The following is a 25395-nucleotide window of genomic DNA, read 5'->3' on the forward strand; positions in this document are numbered from 1 at the left end:
GAACACAGGTGATGAATCCTGGATATTTGAGTATGATCCTGAAACAAAGCGGCAAAGCGAAAAGTGGCATACTCCGTCATCTCCTCGACCAAAAAAATCTCGATTGAGCAAATCAAAGATCAAAACCGTGCCGATTTGCTTTTTTGACAGTAGGGGTATCATGCGTAAAGAATTTGTTCCTCCAGGACAAACTGTCGACCAAGTGTTTTACAAAGGTGTCCTTGAAAGGCTCAGGAAAAGAGTGATTCGCGTGAGACCAGACATTGCAGACAAGTGAATGCTTCATCATGACAATGCCCTGTCACACGGTCATTTCAATCAGGGAATTTTTGACCTCAAAACGCATTCCTACGGTTCCTCAACCCCCCTATTCACCTGATTTGAGTCCTTTTGACTTTTTCCTTTTCCCAAAATTAAAACATGTCTTAAAAAGATGTCCTTTTTTAACTCTGGAGAACATTAAAAAGACTTTGATCGACCATTTAAAAGCCCTACCAGTTGAAGCCTTCCAGTACTGCTACCAGGAGTGGGAACAACAACTCCGCCGATGTATAGCTGCCCAAGGGAACTACTTTGAAGGGAATAATATTGTTGACGGGAAAAAATAATAACTTTGGTAAGTAAGAAGTAGTCTCATTACTTTTCTCACACACCTCGTATATCTTAAGTAATATTTTATAGTCCTCTTGTAATCTTCAAGAAAATCTATCTTTCACCTATACACATAAAATTTGGTAGGATAAAAAAATTTTGTCAAATGATGGTTCATGTTACCAAGGTTTCCTTTACCTAAAACAAAAGCTTTTGCAGTTTTTTTGTCTTCAGTCATTTGACTGGTTTGATGGAGTCAAAGATTCGCTATCTAGTGCTAGTCGTTTCATTTCAGTATCCCGACATCCCTAACAATTTGTTTCACATAATCCAAACGTTGCCTGCCTGCACAATGTTTTCCTTCTACCTGTTCCTCCAATATTAAAACAATTCCAGGATGCCTTAATATGTGGCCTATAAGTCTGTCTATTCTTTTAACTATATTTTTTCCAAATGCTTCTTTCTTCATCAATTTGCTCCAACACCTCTTCATTTGTCACTTTATCCACCCATCTGATTTTTAACATTCTCTTATAGCACCACATTTCAAAAGCTTCTAATCTTTTCTTCTCAGGTACTCCGATCATCCAAGTTTCACTTCCATATAAAGCGACGCTCCAAACATATACTTTCAAAAATCTTTTCCTGACATTTAAATTAATATTGGATGTAAACAAATTATATTTCTGACTGATGGCCCATTTTTCCTGTGCTATTCAGCATTTTATATCGCTCCTGCTTCATCCATCTTTAGTAATTCTACTTCCCAAATAACAAAATTCTTCTACCTCCATAATCTTTTCTCTTCCCATTTTTACATTCAGAGGTCATCTTCATTATTTCTACTACATTTACTTTTGCTTTGTTCTTGTTTATTTTCATGCAGTAGTTCTTGCGAAGGACTTCATCCATGCAATTCATTGTTTCTTCTAAATCTTTTTTACTCTCAGCAAGAATTACTATATCATCAGCAAATTTTAGCACCTTTATCTTTTCACCTTGAATTGTTTCTCCAGATCTAAATTATTCTTTAACATCACAAACTTTTGCAGTTTAGGAACACCAAAACTAAAGAAAGGATATTTATTAGACTACAAATTGATTATATTAGGATTTAAGAGAGGATAAAGACTAAGAAAAAAAGAAGCTGAAAATTACAATTTTTTAATAATTATATTCATGCTATTCCCATCACTAATTTTTTTCTATATATATATATATATAAAACTTCTTAAAACAGTATATTCTGATTGTTACATATTTTGAGTGTACAGTTAAAATTTAAAGACAAACGTATGAATAACATTGTGTAAAAATGAATTAATTTCTCTTTTATGATTTTGGAGAGAATCCCAATGTCTCTCTTAGAATCCAACATTAAAGAAGTAGTAAGAAAAAGGAAAAGTGAAATTTAACCAAGTACGTAATCAGATTTTTAGAAATGATGAACTGATTTCTGGAATGTGAAGGTAGCAGATACAATTAAATAAGCGTAAAATGCTTAATTTGATTGCTTTAATGCTTAATTAAAATGCCTTTTTTGCTTAATTTAATACAATTATTTACACTTAGGTAAACCATACCTCATAATTAAAATTCATTAAAAATAATGTTATGCAAAATACAAGTATGTGTGTGCATGAGTGCATACACACACAAACACACACTGATGGATAAGTGTGCATATAATGCAATGTTTAAAACAAATTAAAAGTATTTACTACTCATTTTGTTTAAAAGAACTCATTTTATTTAAGAGTGGTGGTATGAAATTTCCATTTTTATTGTGTCCACTATCATTTCCTTCCAATCCTGTAATAATTATCATTATTCCGAAATTAAACACCTGAAAAATAATTAAATAAAAATAAAATATTAATTAGTTTTTTCAGAACTATACATAAACCCTTAACTGGTAATAATGGTATTCTAAATTACTATAACAATAATTATGCTGAGGCAAATTAAAAAAATATGCCTGGTATCTGACACCTAAACTTCTTAGAATCATAAAATAAATCCTGATTATAAAAAAGGAAATGATTGTTGTTTTTTTTTTAAGAATAACAAAATGTGTAAAAAACGTAACTTTGAGATCAATTTTACATACTGCTCATGAAGATTTAAAAAAAATTATATAAATATATATTTATATATATATATATATTCTCTCTGACAAAATTTACAATTAAAACAACTTTAATTTTAGTAACGTTAATTTAATGAAATACAAGATGAAAAATGGAAAAGGCTTTTAATTGACCAGCACCAATCAAATAAAAGTGTGATAAATGTAATATCTGAATACAAAAAATATTATATGACAGTAAAAATATATAACACTGCAATATATATATATATATATATATATATATTTATATTCAAATCAAATTCTGTATGTATATATATATATATATAATATATATATTTATTTATATTTATATTTTATATATATATATATACATACAGAATTTGACTAAGTTCTCCTGGGACTTTCATAACCTGTGCGCCATAGCATGTGAAGGTTATATGATGAATACATAACCTGTGATGGAATGCACCATCATGCTGGAAGTATACTTTTCATCTCACAGCTAAAGTAACATCTTCAAGCAGCGGCGATATTTCTTTTTGAAGAAAGTGCAAGTAGACCTCAGTATTTAAGCTGCCAGATAACATGAACCGTTCAAACAGCTGATTGTGAAGAAGGTCACACACACCATAATCGGTGTTGAAAATTGCCTTCCACATATTTATGAAGGTCACTTCTGACCATGTATACTCATTGCTTAAGTTGTTTACACAGTCTTGAGTGAAATTTCCTCCTCGGTAAATAAAACGTAGTAGAGTTGTTGATTTGTATTACACCAGTTACAGAATTCCAAGTGAAGCAGACCATCTCCTAGGAGTAGATGTTGAACTGGGTGTTTATGATAAGGTAAAACATGTTTTGTTTAAGTACCCTCCAAACCACTGAACGCAATACTCCAATCTGCTTAGAAAGAAGTTGTGTACTGAGGCCTGGACTGCATCGATAATAATTTCATTAATAACAGCATTGTTTTGGACAGATAGTTCGTAGCTGGTATGAATACCAAGTAGAGAACCTGTTCCCAAAAATTGCAAAAAGTTGTACTAATTGTTTTGGGATCTGGAATCCTGTGATTTGAAAATTGTATTTCATATTCTACTGCAACAGCTGTTTCATTACCATTAGTCACCCAAAATGAACAGCATATCCCTCTGTATATAAGTATGGCATTACTTCAATGGCAAACCGATCACGTTCAAACTAAAATTCACAGAAAACCTTTGCTAATGACGGCACTGTTCACAGTATCCGATATGTTTAATGTACTTTAGAGAATGATTTAAACACTAATACAATATTGCATATTCTTGATCAATTGTTGTTATTTTATTCCCAACTTTGAAATAATAATTTTTAAAATATTTTATTTTATTATTTTCATTAATAAAATATTATTATCGAAATAATTTTTGTTTTTCAGTTGTTTTGTAATTTCAAGTTCTTTAAATTTTTTAAAGTAAATTTTGTTTTAACGAATTTTTCGCATCTCCAAAAAAGAATTTGGATTTTGTTTACAATAAATAAATACTTTTCTGACAAATGCAGTAATTTACTGTTTTTAAATAAAATTCAGATTTTTTTTAACTTTTCTTTGTTTTATTCAACTTATCTTATCAGAAAACCTAAATATTATTTATAAAAAAAAAATTACATTAATTTTTTTACATATTAAAACAGGATTATTCAGTGTGAATCTGGTATTCAAATACATAAAATTTGATTTTGATTAGCAAATCATTCTACGTAGGGGCCAGGACACACATACAAAAATACCAAATAAAATACAAACTGTAAATTTGGTTTGATTGTAGCTTGAACTCTATATAAATCTGTGCAAGCTATATTATATACCCCTGCGAATTTCATAAAAATACATATTACATACATCAAAATTATACATTCTGTTTGACCACAAACCATACGGGTTTCTAATCAGCTAAAAAAAGTACTATCATAGACAATCGAACAAAAACTTAATAAAGACTGAAAAGATCTCCTGCTTACACATTTCTATGTACTTTGAATATCAGAAATGTTATTTATCACCAGTAATTTATATTATTACCTAATAATTAATTAACTTATTTTTATTACTTTTACATTTTATCTTCATTTGAGTTTAATAAATAAAATTTTATATTGTCAATGAAAACATTCAGGAGGTAATGAATTGTATACATAAGTTAGTATCCTTTGAGATTATGAATAGCCCTACTGTACTTCTTTCTTTTTCCTGCTTAGCCTCTGGGAATTACTGTTCAGGTATTACTTCAGAGGATGAATGAGTATGAGTGTAAATGAAGTGTAGTCATGTACAGTCTCAGTTCAATCATTCCTGAGATGTGTGGTTAATTGAAACACAAACACCAAAGAACACCGGTATCCACGATCTAGTATTCAAATCCATATAAAAGTAACTGCCTTTACTAGGACTTGAATGCTAGAACTCTCAACTCCCAAATCAGCTAATTTGGGAAGATGCATTCACCACTAGACCAACCCAGTGGGTGCCCTATACGGTAGGAACACTATTTATTGTCATTACAGAGCAGCACTACTAAAAAATGAAATCTTTAGATTTCATTTTTTATACATCAATAGAAAGGCTGCATTTGTTCATAGTATGATAAATTTTTTACTCTGTGTGTAAACCATGACAGGTTTAAATATAAAATAATAATAATATAATTATTAAAAGTTACGATAACTATTGTTTTATACTTAGGTTGTATTGATATCACCTTTCATTCAGTCAGTTCTGAGTTTGATTCTTGGAATTTATATGATATTACAAAGAATCAATGTTAAAAATTGTTACTTTTTATCAAGAACGTATCAAACTTCTTCATCATTATCTAAACTGTTAGAGAGAGCATACATCTCTTTCTTCCAACTGAGTCTATCCACCAATTGACACAATCGCAAGATAGGAAAAATATTACATGAATGGCCTGTGTTATGTATACTATTTTCAAAATGAAAAATATGTTTTCGTATTCAAAATACAGAGTGTCCGAGATGAAATACCCTAATTTGAACTGTCTGTAATACTATACATATTCGCTGCGTTAAGAAGATTGAAACAATAATGGATACACATAGTTATGAAGTTTTGTTTGTGCAATAGAATCTGTGGCATAACTGTCTCAATAGCAGCTCTAATCCTCTCACGAAGCTGTTCCAGAGTTGTTACTTTGATAGAGTACACTTCCTTGTCCTTAACATATCCCCACAGGAAAAAATCCGGGGGAGTAATGTCAGGTGACCAGGGTGGCCACAGAATTGGACCACCTCTCCCAGTACAAATTTGTGGGAATTTGTCAGTCAATGTGTTCCGAACTTCCAAATACCAGTGTGGAGGTGCTCCATCCTGCTCAAAGAGTAGGTTCGCGTGTCTATTTTTTATCTGAGGGAACACAAAATTAACTAACATATCAAGATATGTGTGATCAGTGATAGTTGTCTCTGCAAAGAAAAAAGGTCCAATAACTTCATCCTTGATTAAGCCACACCAAATGTTGGCCTTGGGACTGTCTTGTTGATAGTATATGGCCTCTCGAGGATGTTCACTACCCCAAATTTGCATGTTGTGTCTGTTGATCTTATTAATAAGGTAAAATGTTGACTCATCAGAAAACATAACCTTAGCCAAAAAGTAGTTGTCTATCTCGATGTGCTGAAGAATATCTTAGGCAAACACTACTTATTTGGGTTTATCGTTGGGTTTCATCTCGTGTAACAATTGCAATTTGTATGTACAAAGATTTAAGCGCTTGTGTAGCACATTGTGGACAGTTGATTTTGGGAGACCAAGCTCACATGACATTGAAATGCACTGAACATTCTCCTCTGAAGTTTGTGGTGGGCCACTTCCATACCTCTTAGCAACAGACCCTGCCTCTAGATACTACTTTCCACGCCTTGATTCTCTTAGCATCAGGAGGGTCTCTGAGATACTCTGAATGGAAATGTCATTAAATGCCGTTGAACTGAAATAATGGACCACAATTCTGCATACCACCCATCGGTTTGTGCTTTTTCAGCATTCATTGTCATTTTTCAATTTTCAAAAATGATTTTCAATACCTGAAATAAAAATGATCTTGGTATTACTTACATAATTTAAATTTCCACACCTAAGCTACCATGTACAACCTAAAACAATTGTCTTGGTTGTTTATTATGTTCAGTATAAGTGTTTCAAATTAAGGCGTTTTGTCTCGGATGCTCTGTATATAATTTGGTAGGAACCACTCTTTTTCAGTGTTAAAAACTAAATTAGAATGTTTCAAATAAATTAAATTATTATTGAAAAGTAATATGAACATTAAATTAAACATCGGTCTACTTCTTACTTAAATAAAACAGTGTAATCTATGAAGCATGTTTGTTGAAGTAGGTACAGTGTACATTGAATTCCATTGTTTAAGGACACAAGTAATTATTACAGATGTTTATTTAATACACATATATTTTTATAATCTTGTCAAATAAATAGTTAATGATATTAATAATTAATTATTATAATCAATAATAATAAGCAATTTAAAGCATTACTAATATTTTTTTCATTTTACCATATTTAAAAAATAATAATATCACTTACCTCTATAGGAATGTTAGTACATACATTAAACAACCGTAAACAATTAAATTCTGGAGTTATATGATCAAGTTCAGTTTTAACATGCTGTAACTGAGAAAAAATAATACATATATATATATAAATAATTGTTTAATAGGTAAATTATCTGCAATAGATTTTCTTCAAATTGTATACCAAATAATGTTTGGTTTTTTTTGGTCAAAAACGTATTTTCATTTTTCTCAAATTATTACAGACAGGCTTTATATAGGTGTGAAATTTTCACTGAAAAGTGGATACATTTTTTGTTATTACACTTCACTGTTAAGAAGTACACAAGTATAATTTATTATTTTTTATTGTAAAACATATTTTTTAAGTTTATCAGAATATGTTTAAAAAAAAAATGTCAAAAATAAGACTGGATTATTTAAAAGTTCAAGTTTTCTCATGCATTCTTCATTGTCTATTGAAATAAATAAATTCTTACACATATGAAATACTTTTAGCTGAAGCATATGTGTAAAGTAACAGCCTACAAAGTAACAACTTCTTAAAATTTCCTCTAAAAGACAGTTTTATGTTGGTAAATGCAGATGCTACATAGATTCAAAGTAAAGCTAAAATAAAAACGTTCACAAAACCAAAAATAAGTTCACATTGTTAGCCAGCATAGCTATTGGAAAGAGTATCGTATCTTCTGGTCCTCCCTCACTTTTTGTATTTAATATTTTATAATTAAATTTTCTTATACATTTATTAAACAGCTGCCCAAAAATGAGTGTAATGTGTTTAGGGTGTATGTAGCAGTTCATCGGCTGAACGAATTTAGATGTACAAGATTGTATTACCACACGATGGAATCCTTACGTTACGGGGAGTGTCATAGGCTATAAATTTGAAAAAAATATATACTATATACAAATATTATATACAAAATTATCACCAGCAAAGTCTTTTGATTATCTTACATTAAAAAGCAATGCTTGTCAGCAATGTTTTTTTTTTTTTGCGGTTTTTTTAATATTTATCTCTTGTTGCATACAAAGTTTTTTTTTAAATTTTAAATATACGAGGTGCGACAATAAAGTAATGAGACTGACTTTTCTTTGCAAGATGTGGCAACCCTGCAGCTTGCGTAGGGACACCATCTTTGACCTTGGTCTATAAGCTACTTCTAGTCCAAGCGGCACATTGATGCAACTGCTCAGTCGTGAGTTGTGCTGTAATTTGTGAACACGTGTTTGTGTCTCTCGTCACAGAAATGAAACCGCAAAATATTGTGCAACAGTATGCCATTTCTTTTTGCGTTAAATTGGGTGAAAACGCAATGACAACTTATGGTAAGCTTCAGAAGGCTTTTGGAGAGGAGGTTATGTCAAGATCTCAAGTTTTTCGGTGGCATAAAATTTTTAGTGAAGGCAGAATGAAAGTTGAAGATGAAGACCGCAGTGGACAACCATCAACTTCACGGACAGAGGTCAACTTGACCAGTGTGTGTGAAATACGATCTGATCGAAGATTATCCATGAAAATGATTGCAGAAGAACTCAACATCGATCAAGAAACGGTTCGTCTAATATTAAATGAAGATCTTAGATGAATGAAGATTTGTGCAAAAATGGTCCCCAAAAATCTTGTTTGTTAGAGCAAATGGAAATCAATCCAGATTTGTTGAGCCGTGTTATCACTGGTATGAAGGTTGGTTTTTTCAATACAATCCAGAGACAAAACGCCAAAGTTCGCAATGGTGCTCAAAGGGATCACCCAGACCAAAAAAAGCTCGCATGTCAAAGTCAAAAGTGAAATGCATGCTTGTGTGCTTCTTCGATTCAAAGGGAATTGTTCATAAAGAGTGGGTGCCTCCTGGACAAACAGTTAACCGATATTTCTACAAAGAAAATTTAGAAAGACTTCGTAAACAAGTTCTTCGTGTCCGTGCCAACATTGCTGATAATTGGATTCTGCATCACGGAAATGCGCCATCCCATACTGCTCAGTCAGTACAGCAATTTTTAACCTCAAAACAAATTTCAGTACTACCACAGCCACCTTATTCACCAGATATCGCTCCGTGCGACTCTTTTCTATTTCCAAGAGTCAAAATGGCGGTCAAGGGACACCATTTTCAAACAACACAAGATGTCCAAAAAGCTGTGACGAGGAACACAAACACGTGTTCACTTATTACAGCACAACTCACGACTGAGCAGTTGCATCAATGTGCCGCTTGGACTAGAAGGAGCTTATAGACCAAGGTCAAAGATGGTGTGCCTACGCAAGCTGCAGGGTTGCCACATCTTGCAAAGAAAAATCAGTCTCATTACTTTATTGTCGCACCTTGTATATAAGTAATATATTATTTATATAATATATTTTTAACTATTACTACTTAGTATTATTATATATATGTAATATATAAATGGGGAAGAAACATGAAGGTAATAGTGGAAGTACCACCCAACAATCATCAGTTAATGATCTTTGATGCCTATGCAGTTATTACCTAAAAAAAAAATAAACAAAAATCTTGTAATTTAAAAAAAATAACTTAGTGAAAATAAGATACATATTTGTTTATATATATATTTTTTTGTTATGGATTTTCATCAAGTAATAGTTTCATCCATCAATTAGTCATTATCCGACTACATCCGTAGAAGTGATATTGTATGAGTATTTAATGAATGTTTATTTGTTCCCTTCTGCAGCTTCAGAGATCCAACCAATTACAACCAACTTTTGGTAATAACAGGTCTTCGGTCTTCAAGTAACATAGGCTATCTCAAATTATCTTATCTATAAAGGGAGTGCTTATCTATAAAATTTTAAAATTACACTCTTTCTAAATTTTAATGATGATATTCGATAAAATGATAAAAAAGAAACATTTTTGCCTCTTGTGACTTTTTCAAAAAATTCATCATTCTTGGGATATAAGGAAAAAATGTCCTGAGCCAAAGGAAGCAGGAATGCATCACGGCTAGCACACACCTGCACACTGTATTTACTGGTTTGTATTGCATTGAATTGCTCAGTGATGGATGAAAGGTTAGAACCTGTGTATACTAGACACCTAGTATATTGAATGGTAAAGTTATGGAAACAACAAAAAGCACTAAATAGAATAATTATTAAAAAAACAAAATCCTGACTACTAATTGCATACATACAGTACATCTAGAATAATCATGAAAAATAAACAAAAGATCATTAAACAAGTTTTTCTTTAAATTTCATATTACTTCCACATTTTATGTTGTTTAGTCAGGTGTCTGTGTAGCTATAAGATGGTGTTGTTAAAACTAATGTCCTCCACGTTGTTAAAACTAACAGGCACCTGAATACAACATAAAATTTAATACAGTATTAAATTTCACATTGTAGACTAATTTACTGTGTTCTTTTTGTTTAGCCTCTGAGATCCCTAATAGGTATTACTTCAGAAGATGAGATGAAATGACGATTTTTTAGTGTGTGAAAATGCCATACCAAACCAGCATTCAAATCTGGGACCTCTACGTGAAAGACCAAAGTGCTACCATTCATGCCATAGAGGCTGGCTAATTTACTGTACCCTGAAAAAATGCCTGTAAGAAAAGAAAGAAAAATTTGTTTAACGATTATTTGTTGGTTTTTCATAATTACTCTAGGTAGATGTGTAAAATTAGTAGTCGGGTTTTTTATTTTTTTAATAATGATTTTATCTATTTTAATTACCTTATCTATTTAAATGTGTGCATAATTGTATGTAATATTTTCTGCCTTGCCTCTCAGAATATTCTCTTTAAAGTCTGCTTTGTGCATCTGCATAAGTAAAGAAATGTGTATAGTTAAATTATTACACACCCAGATATTTGTTTAATAATAAATAAAATTTACTAATCTGAATGAAGCTTATCTCATAATGCTTCTGATTGTAGCATCATCATATTACACAAGTAAGGTATTTTCAATATTTATCACTTTAACAATCTTCAATCTTAATGAAGCATATATTTTAAAAAAATATTAGAATAAACTATTGATAAATAAAAATCTTTGATGGTAATTTTTTTAATATTTATATTATTTAGATAGTATATGTTAAGAGGAATGTAACTTGAAAATAACTTGTAATTGTATATACCTTGTTTTTAATAGGCTGTAATGTAGGTTCTCGCATCAATTTCATAATTATACTTCCAGTCAGTGCATACTGGAACAAACAAAAATATCATAAGGAAAAAACATTGTACTTATATAAAAAAACATAACTACTATAAATGAGCTAAATCCAAATATGTACTCGTATTAAAAAAAAATTAAATTAAAATTTAATAGTATTTAACTGCTTTAAAACTTTGTTTTAATATCTTTATTTACACAAATTTACTGATTTGAACATTTGTTATGTTCTCAGAATTAAGCATCAATCAGATTTTGTATGAATAGGATATTTTTGAACATTTATCAAAAAGACAGACGTAAATTAAAAAAAAATGTTCTTATTAAATAACTTAAACAAATAGTATTCTGATTTGAAGTATTGTAACCTAGATTTTATATTTCAAGTCAGTGTAAATGAGCATGGGGTTGGATGAGATAAAAGTTTTTATAACTATCTGTTGGTGTAACAAATCAGAACATTTTAATAATTTTTTATTGGCATAAAAAATAAGTAATACAGTAAGGATAAGCATAATTTTTAATTAATTATTTACAAATTTATGTAATTTATAAATAGATAAAGTTCAACAAATCGATTGCCAGTTTTTTATATTGAGGCTATAGATTAAATTTATTTCAAGTATCTTAAATAGATAAAAATACAAATAGTAAAATTACTATAAAAATGACATTAATCCAGATAGTTTTACGTGAAATGTTAAAAATAATCAGATTTTTCAAATCAAAATGCATTTTTCTTTTCTATCTTTGATACTATTTTTGTTTTTTTTCACTCATCTTGAATTACTCCAGGAATATCCGAAAAAATCAAGATATTCATGTTTTTTATTATGGAATTCACATACTGAGTAACAACTAACTGCAACTTTAGCACAGATCTTAAATATGTTTTATGCGCCAGCATTTTTTATTCACCTAAGACAAAACAGTCTTTAAGAGCATATTGTTGGATGAAGAGATTTTTCTTTTAATTTGTCATTAACTAAAATATGTGTTACTTTCTAACCAAAATTAAACAACAGGTAATTTAGTACAATACAAGCTTCCCTATTCTTGCTATTCACATTTCTGAATAAAACGGTTAATTACGTTTAACCAGAAAGGTTAATTAAACAAAGGTCTTTATTTAAGAACATTCAGAAATAACTTTGACACAACTATCTTTTGACCAAAATTTCATTCATAATTTTTTGGACTAAAGTAAACTAAGTGTACAACCATAATTATTATAATCTGACACAAGTCACAAAAAGTGATACAGATCCCTCCGGAAAGTGATGCAGCCATTCTCAAGAATAAGAAGCATTTCATTCTAGGCTTAGTAAGGAAAGTGAGAAGTAGATTTCTTATTCTCTTCTTCATTGAGAAAAATACATGATTGCATACCAGCAAGCCAAGCTTTACCACTACAAGTGATATTCTCATTCTCTTCATAATAGGAACTAATTGTACAATGAACATTAATACTTCACAGAAATCAACAGTGACTGGTGTCTTTTATACTTCAGATACCCAGCATGAATCACAGTCATAAGTGTAAAGCAACAAATAATTGTATTCCTTTTCACTATAAAACATTCTGGTATAACGATTGCTTCAACTCAATAGGAGAAAGCTCAGATTATTATGAAATCTTAATTTTTCTTTTTCATTTTGTAAGTTAATCAATAATCTTAGGTAATTAAATTTTAATACAGTCAAAATTGAAATTTGATGTTATTAGAAAAGATTTATCATTCTTTTCTTCATTATTATACAATTCATTAACAATGACTTGCTCAAAACTCTTTTGGGTGAAATAAAAAATAATTATCATTTATTTCATAAATCATCTTAAATTAGGATGAATTTGATTTTGCTTTAAACCATACATCATACATTTTTTTCACTAAATAAAACTGTTGAACACAAACTAATTTCGAAAAACATTAACAGTAACATAAAAAAACATATGATAATTTGTTGTTATATTTAACTTACCTCATGCTCATAACGTTTTGTTGTACATATCACTAATGTTAAACCAGTAACACTAATAAATAAATTTACAAATAGATTACTTTTGTAAACAGCACTTATTGAAGTTAGAAGTATATTTACATTGTTTATAAAAAATAATAACGTATATAAGCAATTTGTAATTAAATGAAACGAATAAAAATTAGTAACATGTTTATATGCTTCCATAATTGCATTCAATGTAATTTTTATATTCTTTAAATTTTCTTTTAAATAAAAATTTGTTTTATTTTTTTGTAACATGCTTTTATTTATATATATATTTAAATAATACAAACGTTGTGTTAATGTTAATAATAGATTTATTAATTGTAAGGAAACTAAAGATATTACTAAACGAAATATTGCAATCAATAAAGTATTTATGATTTTAAAAAGATTAAACATTGTAAGTAAACCGATATCTGTAGTTATGGGTAACGATATTAAACGTCCAAGTTGTATAAATATGCAATATATTGTAATTTGCATCATCAAAATTTTACGATTATGCTTATGAGGTAATATTATGGTACTAAAATCATTCATTTTTTTATCAATAGCTTTTATTTCTTCAAGAACACGTATTAATTCTTTTGAAAATATCATTTGGTACATTATATTTAAACATTGTAAAACTCCGCTACCCATTGTTGAAACAGCAATAAAATTTTTTAAATTAAACACCTCTATAGATCTTATGTTTATGAATAACAGGATTAAAAGATATATGTTAGAAACACTCCAAAACGTTATTGAATACAATGATAATAACTTTTCATATTCTAATTTATAAATGTTAAATCGTATTAAACCAAATACTTTGCAGATATTATACATTGGCTTTAAACTCCAAATAAAATCTTCCATATTTCTTTTTTACCAGTCAAAAATACTTTTATTTATTTAAAAATGTTGCTTATCAATTTCATACACAAAGTTAGTGCAATTCTATACTGTTTTATAGTAATCATGCAATGATTTTTCATGGATAATCTATATATAATCAATGAATTCTGAAACACAAATACAAAAAAAAATATATGAAAAAATTGTTTTACATTTAAAAAAACACAATCATCAAATGAGACAACAAAGTGAATTAGCTAATTTTAGATAACCGATTGAATCTTTTAATACTTGGCACATAACAATTAAGCATTAAAAATGTAAATTTTTAAAATTATTATTAAACAAAAATTTCAAATATAATAATCAAAAGCAGTATTAATAAAGGCTAGTACTAAAAATTATTGAACAATATGAATTATGTTTAAAATTTTTAAAACAGATAAAGTAAAAGACTGATTTACTTTAATTTTACCAATACAACAATATTACTTACATCAAAACTGATAAAGGACTCCACAATAATTTAAAAAGTTCTTTTAGAATAATGATTCAATAAATGATTTTTTTTAATTTAGATTTGTTTTAAAACAACAATAAGAGTAAAGCAGAAAATGAAAAATAATGGCCTTTGAAATATATTTTTCATTTTTTTGGGCCGATAAATGTTTTTACATTATCATTACCCAGAAAACAAGAAGATAAAATATAAAATCTAATAAAACAACAACAGAATTTAAAACAAAATAAAAACTTAAACTAAAATAATAAAAAAACCATTCACAGCTAACATACCAAAAAATTAATTATAACTATCACATATAAAAACTTAAAAATAAATAATATTTAAAAATATATATATATAAAATAAAATAAAATAAATTTAACAAACTCCGAGAGGAGTGTGAAAGGGTGCTTCTCGGATAACAGAAAAAACAAAAATTTTAAATGAAATTTGTAATAGTAAAAAATAAAAATAAAACAACACTGCAGGGCAATTTAAATTTACAACGCAAGGCTATATAATGCATGCAATCCACAAGGATGTGGCGCACAGTCAAGCAGCAGTTGCATCGTATACATATGGTGTGTTTACTGCTGACATCAGATACCCATGAGTAATTCTTGTATGTCCTATCTGCAATCCGCAGAGGACCACTTCCTCATGATGAATTTCTCTGTATGGGGAATTCCAAGGCAAAATAAAATCTTTAATGTGTTAATCTTTGCACGAAGAGTGAGTTTTAAACAGTTAATAAAGTCGGATGTAGTAACATGGGTAGTGATAGATGGTTGACTACATGCATCTTTAGCAGTGGAATCTGCACATGGCTACAGATCCAGCAGAAACTCACTTGTGTGTTGCGGTGGTTCAACTCGGCAATTGCATTGTAGATTTTGGTGAGGATATCTGAAATAAAATTTTCAAAGGTTTGGAAAGCACTACACAAGTCGCTACAAATAAGGATATGATGGTACTTAGGATTAATGATATTCAAAGCCTTATTTATAGCATATAGTTCAGCAGTAAAGACACTCATAATATCAGGTAAACCAAACATATAGGATCTGTCATTAACAATAAATGTGTATCCAACGATATCATTCTGTTTCGATCCAGCTGTGTATACTACTACGTCTGGGTGTTGTCTTGGAAAGAATATGGTGAAACATTTGTTAAAAGAAAATAGGTGGTGCTGATTCTTTATTGCATATTGTGAGGCCAAACATAAAATTCATAAAGTTGGTTCTCCATGGAGGATATGAACAAAGATAAACTGGATAAATAGAAGGTGTGTCAACATTTATAAGGTACAGTAAACATTGGGTACAAATACTTATAGGTGCAGTGTAACATGGATGGTCCTCATACCTTCAAAAATAAGGATTTCCAAGGACTGCATCAAAAGCCGGGTGACTTGGCTATCCTTTAAGATGAGTAAAATAAAATGCTAAAACTTGATCTTGTCTATCCCAAAGTAATGGCTCACTGCAGTCAATAAGGATGCTTACAACAGGGCTTGATCTAAAGGCACCTGTAGCAAGCTGAAGGAAAGCATGATGTACAGCATCCAACATTTTAAGCACAGTATTACGTGCTGAAATAGTTTTTAATTTGACTTGGACATTTTTTCCTGAAGCTAATTTTCAAAATAACTACAAATTTCATCATTTTGTCTATGGTTAAAAGTATATATTACCAATCATAATTATTACCTTAAACTTTTAAGAATTAGTCCATCATAGAATACTATTTCAGATTATTCTATTACATTATTTCTAATCCTTTAAACCAAAAATGTATATTCTGCTGCACTTAAATTAGAGTTTCTAAAAACCCTCATACCTGTTATATAAATATTTTACTTTATACCTACTCTCCTCTGTCTAACATTAACAGTAAATTAGAATACAAGAAACTCTCAAAAACTGTTTTCAAAAATTTTATTTAAAATTTCAGATTTGATCGCTGTTTCATCTGATAAACAATCACCGTCAGTAAAAAAAGATTAAATAATGGCAAAAAATAATAATACTAAATGATATTAACATATTTTTTAAACACTGTAGAAAAAATATTTATAAAACCGTTTATAGAATAAGACTAAAAAGTTTCAAATAACTGTTTTCATTTTGGACAACCTCATTTGAAAGTAAAAATATAAATCAAAAATATTTAAACCACTGAAACTATCAATTTAGCTTGTTATAAATCTTAAACCAGTTGAGAGGTGTCACTTCCTATTAACAAAATTTTACAGAAGGAATAATCATTTAACATTTTTATAAATAAAACTTTTAAAAAAGAAAATTTTTAATAAATTTAAAATTTCAAAAGGCTGGTTGTACAACAATAAAGAATGTATATTTTCTTATGTAAGAAAAAAATAACCGCTAGTAGTATATTTATTGTTGTGTGCATCTTTCTGTATTATTAAAACATATTTATGTATGAATATATTAATACAGACTAATATTAAAATTAGTTTATTAGAAATAAGAATATTTTTAAAATGTACATAATAAACAGAAGTAGATAGGTGAAATGTTACTTTATCGCTAACAATGTGGAAATTTCATGCTTGAACAGCAATAGAAAACTAACATTTATAAGCCTTTTGTCATTTTAAATTGATTAAAATTCTTTTTTTTTAATAATGAGAATATAAAATGATTATATCTCCCTTAAATTTTGTTCATGGATGGGAATATTTCTTTGGTTTAAGGTTCATGCTATTTCTATCTTTCTTGAGATCAATTCTGTCATAACTAACCAATATAAAAGGCATGATTAAGATTGTAGTGAGCAATTTGATTTATAAATTTCAGTGGTTTAGTTATTTAAGCTAAAGTTATCCTTTTTTATTGGATTGCCTAAAATGACAACAGTTGTTTATATTTTTTAATCTTTTTCTAAAACACTATCCGAAATGTAATTTTATAACATTATGAAAGGCTTATTTATTTTTAATAAATGTATTTTATTGTTATTTCTTTGTTTTCCATTTATTTATTTCAATGATTTTTGTGCGTTTTCTTTTTCGTAGCTTATTTTAAGAACTGTTTAACACAACACTTCACTTTTATTATTGATACAATTGATAATTACAAGTATTACTATATTAATTTTTATTTTAAATGAAGCACAGTTTTTTATTGCTTCAAAGGGAAAAATTAAATGAATGGACATTGCTGCTTAAATCCAGTTAAATTATTTACTACATTTTAATTATATTGTCTTTCTGACTCAAAACACATCAAAAATCTTTCATTAGAAATACAAAGCAAAACAGTAGCACTAGAATAATTGATTATTGATAAGTATTTACAAAAAGGTTAATCCAAGTTTAAAGTTTGATTCAGTTAGTCATTAAAAATTATTTTATAAAAGTTTTGCTACACAAAAAAATAAAAAAACTAATAAAATATCACAAGTGTAAAGAAAGCTGATATATATGTAAACTTAACAAATAATTTATAAAAAAAATTGTAAATATATAGTTTAATAAAATAAATTATTTTTTTGTCCATCTCCTCCTCTATACCAGTTAATGCTGAAAGCATAAACAAAATGCATCATACTCTACCAAAGTACAGAATCAATAAGAGCTCTTACCTTATCTTATTATTTTTCTTTTTTATAAATCAAAAGTGCTTTCAAGGAATTTCCTCATCATCAGATGATTAAAATTGAAATTTGATTACACATTAAAAACATTAATAAATATTTAACATAATATTATCCATACATGACATTCAAATAATGAATTAAAATTAAATTTTTAATTTGAAAATTAATTAATTTAATATATATATATATATACTTATTTATTTATTTTCTATAAAATAAACTACATGAGATGTAGTATAACATTAAAGTTAATTAAATGACTAGAAAGATACAAAATTGAATTAAAATTAAAAAAAAAATCCCTTTCAGTATGCCGGAAGGCAGAAGTAGATTTCACCAGTGCTAAGTAGGGGATAAAAAAGATTTCCCCCTTAAACTTAAGAAAAACTTCAAATTTATTCAATATGACAATGGTTCCATGTGAAAAAAGTTTCAATGATTAGCATACAAGCCCCCATCTTATTAAAATTCTAGCAAAATTTTGGTCATCCCTTGCCATAAGGGTTGGTCTTATCAAAAATTGTGTCAGACAAAGGTGTTAGATAATGTTTAGAGTACTAATGACCACTTTAAACCGATTCAATACTGTGCCTGGTAAGAAAGGTATGATTCTTTTTTTGTCTTTGAAACCCCAATTTTTCAACCCCTTGGGGCAATGGTTGGTGATATAAAAAAAAAATTTACTTAGATAACTTTTAGGCCATTATCCAAAGAATAGTAGGAAGTTTAAACAAATTCTATATTTTACATAATAAGAAAGTTATAGCGATATTTTGTTTTTTCAAAAAAGCCCCCCCCCCCCACTACCTGAATGGTCTGAAATTGACCATTAATAAACTGGACTGAGATTTTGGGATGAGTTATTTTTAAGGAACAATTTGTTCCTTAAGTGAGTTTTGTTCTTTAAGTGATAGGCACAAAATTATGGCAGTTACCATGTCCACAAGAAAGAGAAATATAGATATATAAACTTTCGAGCTGAGGTTGGTTTTGGGGTCTGGGGTATGTGAAACATGAAGATATGTTGACATTTTCTAGAAGTCTAATCATAGTGCCCATTAGAATGGGTAGCTTTCTTATGAAATCTACCTAAAATTGTATAGTAACTTGACTGTTGATCCATTTATATTTAAATCTTCAATTTAATTATAAAAAGTAGATGAAATATTTTGTACTCTTATCTTATAAAAATTGAATTAATTTACATGAATAATAAAAAAATTCACATTAAAATCCCTTTCATCAGATTTTTATGTGATTGCTTACAGTCAAATTTTTTTATTGTTTCCTTGAATAAATTGCTAAGAACCGTATTTTTGCACTGAATCAGTTCAATATTGCTAACAAAAAAAAAAAAAATACAAGTGAATGCCACATTAATAAATAAGCAATTAATTATAATGAAAAGTTCAAATAACATTAATAGTATGAGTTTGCTTTTTATTATTTTTAATTTTATAAACAGTATCATAACATTTTCAAGAGAAAAACATTTATCAAAATTAATGTATACAATAAGAATTAAATTTAAATAATTCTAAGTGCACATCACTGTCAAAAATATATGTAGACACACACTTTTATAAGATAAAATATTCATTATATTAGAAGCTTTCCTTGAACATTTTTATTAAATATTAATTTCTACATTATTTATTTTGTGTAAGCATTGAATTAGTTAATACATAAAAAGTAAAATATTAGTCATTTTAATACTTTCATATGATAATAATTTTAATGAATTTTTACAAAAAATATTAATCTTAAAAGATTGTATAGAATAAAAAATGCTGATTTATCATTCGTAAAAATCAGCAGTAAAATGACATAATCTATCAATTTTATTTAATGACTGACTAAACCAAATTTATTTAATAAAACATCTTAAAATTTACATTGTTACTCTTTTGGTCAATTCTCTGGCCATCTTCACAGAGTGGTACTGCTGTATTTTTACTTCTTGATTTTAAAAGCATTTAGAATATGGTCGAAAAATAAGTTAGATTTAAAATGTACCTGTTTATTAAGTAGTAACCATTTAATATCACTCAAATTAGTAAAATTTATATGATTTGGATATCAATGCTAATTAAATAGATATAATGATATTGTAAAATTGTATAGGCAGGCCACGTTTGGAATATGTAAAACAAATTGTTAGGGATGTAGGATGTAGAGGGTATACTGAAATGAAACGACTAGCACTAGATAGGGAATCTTGGAGAGCTGCATCAAACCAGTCAAATGACTGAAGACAAAAAAAAAAAAGAAATGATATTGTTAAAATTATTACTGAAAGTGGTTGAGAATAGCTTACTCACCTCTGCTTATTGGCCAAAGGACACATAACAGAACATATGTTCTGTTGTGTGTCTTGCCTCCTGAAAGAAATATAAGCAGTGTGATTCAATATTTTTTTCTTATAATTACATTCTTTTAAAGATTAAAGAGTATAGAAAGAAGACCAATTAAGAAGTGTAGTAGAACAAATGGGACCTCAAGAAGATTATTATTCAGATTGGTAAATTTGTACTGGACTTGCTGTTTGGCTGTATTTATGTTATTAATTGCAATACATTTTCCAACATGTTTGTGAAATAGTAATTTAGAATGTAAAATCTGGCTTTGAATAGAATTTATATAACCTGGCAATGAACAACAGATTGAGTGCATTTATATAATTCAAAATAAAAAAAATTGAAGAAAGAACTTTTCATATAGAATAAAAAGTTAACATAATTTATAAAGAGAAGCTAAGTTATTAACATAAAAAGTTTAGTTACTGACAATACGTATGAGGCTTGTCACTGAAAGAAAATTTGAAAAAACTTTTTTTTAATTGAACAGACTCCAAAATAATAAAATAAAATGAATTTTTTTAAAACTTGTACTGAAAAGGAAAAAAATAATTTCTCCATTACTCCCTCAATACAATCTATGAAACATACTTTTTGAAGTCAGCACCAAATTCAAACAAATTTTGAAATACGTATCTCATATACCCATAATTTATTTCAAATTTGGAACTGCCTTAAAAATATAGGTTTCATTGATTGTATTGAAAGGATAATGGAAAATTATTTTTTCTTTTTTAATGTAATTTAAAAAAATATATATTATATTTATTTTATTTTTTTGCGTCGGTTTAATTAAAAAAAAGAAAGTTTTATTTTACCCTTTTCAAAAAAGTTTTATTTTTACCCTTTTCATGGGCGATGCTTAAAATTCTGTTCATAAGAGAAAATAAAATTTTCTTACAAGAAGATGATCAGTTTTTTGCTTATTTCATTTTTTCCATTGTTCTAATACAATTAAGCAATAGAATGGGTCCACTGCTGGCAACTCATCTATCATTAAAAAAAAAAAAAAAATCATAAAGATCAGAGCTTCTGATCAGAAGTTATGCTTGGATGCTTGGACAAACATATACATATATATGTATACATATTTTGGATGGAACCAACTAGAGATCAACTCTTTCCAAATGAGACCAAATATGATAATATATGTCGAGCCATTCAAGGGTAATCAATATGCGTATAAAAAAGAAAAACAATGAACAAGACCTCCATTTTTAAAGTTGATTAAAAATGTGTTGCAACATATTTTTATGGTGCCACCCAAATTGTGGTATTCTGTAGTCCAGTATTTTAGCAACTACGTCTACATGATGTTATTATATATAGAGCAAAATTAATTGTGATAATTTTCTTGAAAAAGAAGATAGAGGATATTGAAAAACAATCTGTGTTTTAAATTCTGTTTTAACTTTAAGAAAATTTTCACCAAAACTTTTAAAACATTGTAAAAACTTTATGAATGCAATCTAAAATTACCTCTTTTACATTGCACTCATAATTTTTGAGTGCACCGTATTTTGAGTGGTTTATTTGTTTCATCTTTGACAGGATAACAGATGAGAACAATGAAAAATCTGCTTGGCTGTCTACATCAACTGAGAATGAAAACACTAAAAAACCTGTCATTATTATCAAGGAAAATCATTGTCTGATTGTGAGATACTAGAAGAAGTGGGAATTAGCAAAATTTTGTATCACTTGATTTTTATCGATAAACTGGATGAGCTTTGGCATTCTAATAAAATGTGTGCCAAAGCTGCTGACTAAGAAATGAACAAAAACATAGTGTTTTCTACCAGGAATTTTTTAACCAGTCAACTAACAACAATTTTTGATATATCTTATAACAGTCGCTAGAACCTAAGAGGCCTGGATCAGGACAGGCTACAGCACAAGCGAGCGGCTGTCTTACAGAAATTGGAGTGGCGTATGGAGCACAGGAAGGAGGTGAAATTAATGGCTGAACAACTTGGCCGAGCCATCATGACTGGCTGCGATAATTTCCTTCGGCGGCCTAGGCCAATGGACGAACCCTTGGGTAGTAGCCAGTCCGCTGATCTGCGAGTGCCTACAGCCGTCATGACCTCTGGTTTCGGGGAGCCGTCTGTTAGATGCAGGCAGAAACCCAGGAAAAAGTGGTGATCTTCTAATATATAATATTATATATTAATAATAATGTTACAGAAGTAACATTTACAGGTGACAAAGCAATTTTTGCTGTTGATATAAATCCATATGTTCCCACACAGACTAAAAAAAAAGAAGGTTTCTAATACGCCCCAAAAGTAGTTTGAAAAATGCAGAATGAAGATTGATGAGGTCAATTCTACTCTCTGGTCATGTTTACTCTGTGTAAAAATAATTTACGTTTTGGTTACCCCAAAATCTATTTACTACATGAACACAGTCTAAACTTGTGTTCGGCAAACTGACAGTATATATCAGTTCTTTAACCAGTTTGGATGTAACACATTCTACTTTAGAGTACACCTGCTAACTCCAAAATTTAGTCCTCCTAAGCAAAAAAAATCTCAGGGAAATGTTTAACATCCCACGGCATAAAGTATTATTACTGATATAACAGTACATCAGTTTATTTATCAATATCATAAAATAAATAAAGTGATCAATAAGAAATAATCAAATTCAGTTCAAATTAACAACAAAGGTTTAATAATTAATCCTTTGTTCATTAATATCCTATTTTTTTTAGCACCTAACCTACTTGAAAACAGTAACACAATTTTGTAAGGTCAAAGAGAAATTAATTTTTGGATTAACATGTCAGTTTGATGGATAATAAATGTCAGTTAAGGTCAATTATTGAACTTAATTTAAAATATCTAGCAGTTAAGTTAGTTAACTATTAAACTAGTTTGTTAGTTACAGTTTATTGATACCCATGATCACACATCTTATCACTGATAATTTCATATTCTTCTTCACCTCATCCTATGGGTTCTTGTGTTATTGTAAAACAGATATTTTCTATAATACAGAAAAAAAGGAGAATAATGTAAATTAATAAGAATTTGAGTAACATTTTAATTTTTAAGTTATGTTTTGATTACTATTACTGAGCTATAATTTCATATATGTATTATTATTATTATTTATCATTAATTTTAAACTTGATGACAATGGATACCTGTTTTTATTGGAATTGCTATATTTTAATCATAATTACTTATTGTTCAGTGTTATTGAACAGACTGTAATGTTACAACATGTAATAAAAAGATTTTATTTTCTAGAGAACATTTTATTAAGTTATCATGCAAACAGCTGTTATTTTGTTTAGCCATATATTGTTCATTAAACCAATCCTTGTCACTGAAGTTATGTGTACTGTATTTATTATGTCATAATAAGTGTAGAAGGATTTTGTGCTGAAATTTTATTTTTAAGTTGCAGCAATTATAATTCATAATTTTCACATTTCTTCTCTTAAAATGTGAAATTATTTTAAAAGATGAAATGTGAAAATGGCACATTTACTGAACCAACAAATTAATGTGATTTCTTTTTCATTTTTATGTATGAAATTTAAGATTATACTCTATGAATTGTAAGTGATCTTTAAAATTATTTGAAATGTTGTTTAACTTAAAAATTTATCAGCTGGATAACTTAATATTTTTACTGAGGCAGACAACTAAATTGTAATGATCTTACTATACTGCTCTAACTGTAATAATTACATACATTTTGTAAACATAATGGAATTTCAATATAAACAAACAGATTAAAGTATAAATAGTAGTAACATACTGCAATACATTAACAACAAAAAAAGATCTCTAATCCTAAAGATCTGCAACTGAAACTTTTATCTATTCCATTCAAATTGTATGATTTTCTGGTTATTTTTTCAAAGGAGTGTACTCCTATAAAAAATACACTGCTGGGTACACTCAGCAATACATTTGTACTCGGTTACATTCCAAAACAATAATACTACAGACAAATTATTTGAAACAAGTTACAAAGAGCTGCAAAATTAAATAACACATGTTACTCTTAAAGAAAGTAAAATTATATTTCTGAAAACACTTGGAACAGTATGCATTTACCAGCAACAAAACTGTATTAAATTGAAAATACTTCGGTAAAATGCATTTGAAATTAAAAAATCCGCCAGCATTAACTTCGCCGCAGTTGCTGTGCTACAAAGATAATTCTGTTTATTAAATAATTATTTTAGTTAGATATGTTTAACTGAAAACACTCTGAAGTACATATATTAAATTAGGTTTACCTTAAAAATAATTTCAGTGGTCGTTGTACATCAAATGATTTTTATTTTAATTTACGTTGCAATCTATTACGATAGTCAGACATTAACCCTAATTAAAAGCTGGAAGTGATGTAATTAAATGTCATTTCTGTACTTTAATTCTGGTTTAAATTCATTTGTAATAAAATATACTGGTAATACAAAAAATAAATTAGAACTTGTTTTACTATATTGAATGATATCGGACAATTTCCATCTATTTTGTACCTTCAAGCAGCTGATTAAACATTCATTCTCTTTAAACGCCATTTAAAGACACCGCATAGTTTGTATATTATTTTAAATAACATCTAAAATATTTTAAGTCCGTTAATTAATACG

At 28.5% G+C, this 25395-nt stretch overlaps 1 protein-coding gene across 2 annotated transcripts; it reads right to left on the bottom strand.

Moving 5' to 3' along the window:
* Positions 1–1857: 1857 nt before the first annotated feature.
* Positions 1858–25377, bottom strand: LOC142331350 (uncharacterized). 2 transcript variants are annotated; one of them, XM_075377188.1, is made up of 6 exons: positions 25036–25377; positions 23690–23765; positions 13419–14452; positions 11398–11466; positions 7290–7379; positions 1858–2437 (listed from the first exon to the last, which is right to left on the bottom strand). In XM_075377188.1, exons 3-6 carry the CDS (start codon positions 14304–14306, stop codon positions 2312–2314), a joined length of 1173 nt encoding a protein of 390 aa, XP_075233303.1. In that variant the 5' UTR covers positions 14307–14452; positions 23690–23765; positions 25036–25377; the 3' UTR covers positions 1858–2311. The 2 variants fall into 2 exon arrangements, with proteins under 2 accessions (XP_075233303.1, XP_075233302.1); XM_075377187.1 differs by having other exon boundaries at positions 23678–23765.
* Positions 25378–25395: the final 18 nt, after the last annotated feature.

Source organism: Lycorma delicatula, chromosome 10 (genome assembly GCF_047948215.1).
Source record: "Lycorma delicatula isolate Av1 chromosome 10, ASM4794821v1, whole genome shotgun sequence".
Taxonomy (NCBI): Eukaryota; Metazoa; Arthropoda; class Insecta; order Hemiptera; family Fulgoridae; genus Lycorma; species Lycorma delicatula.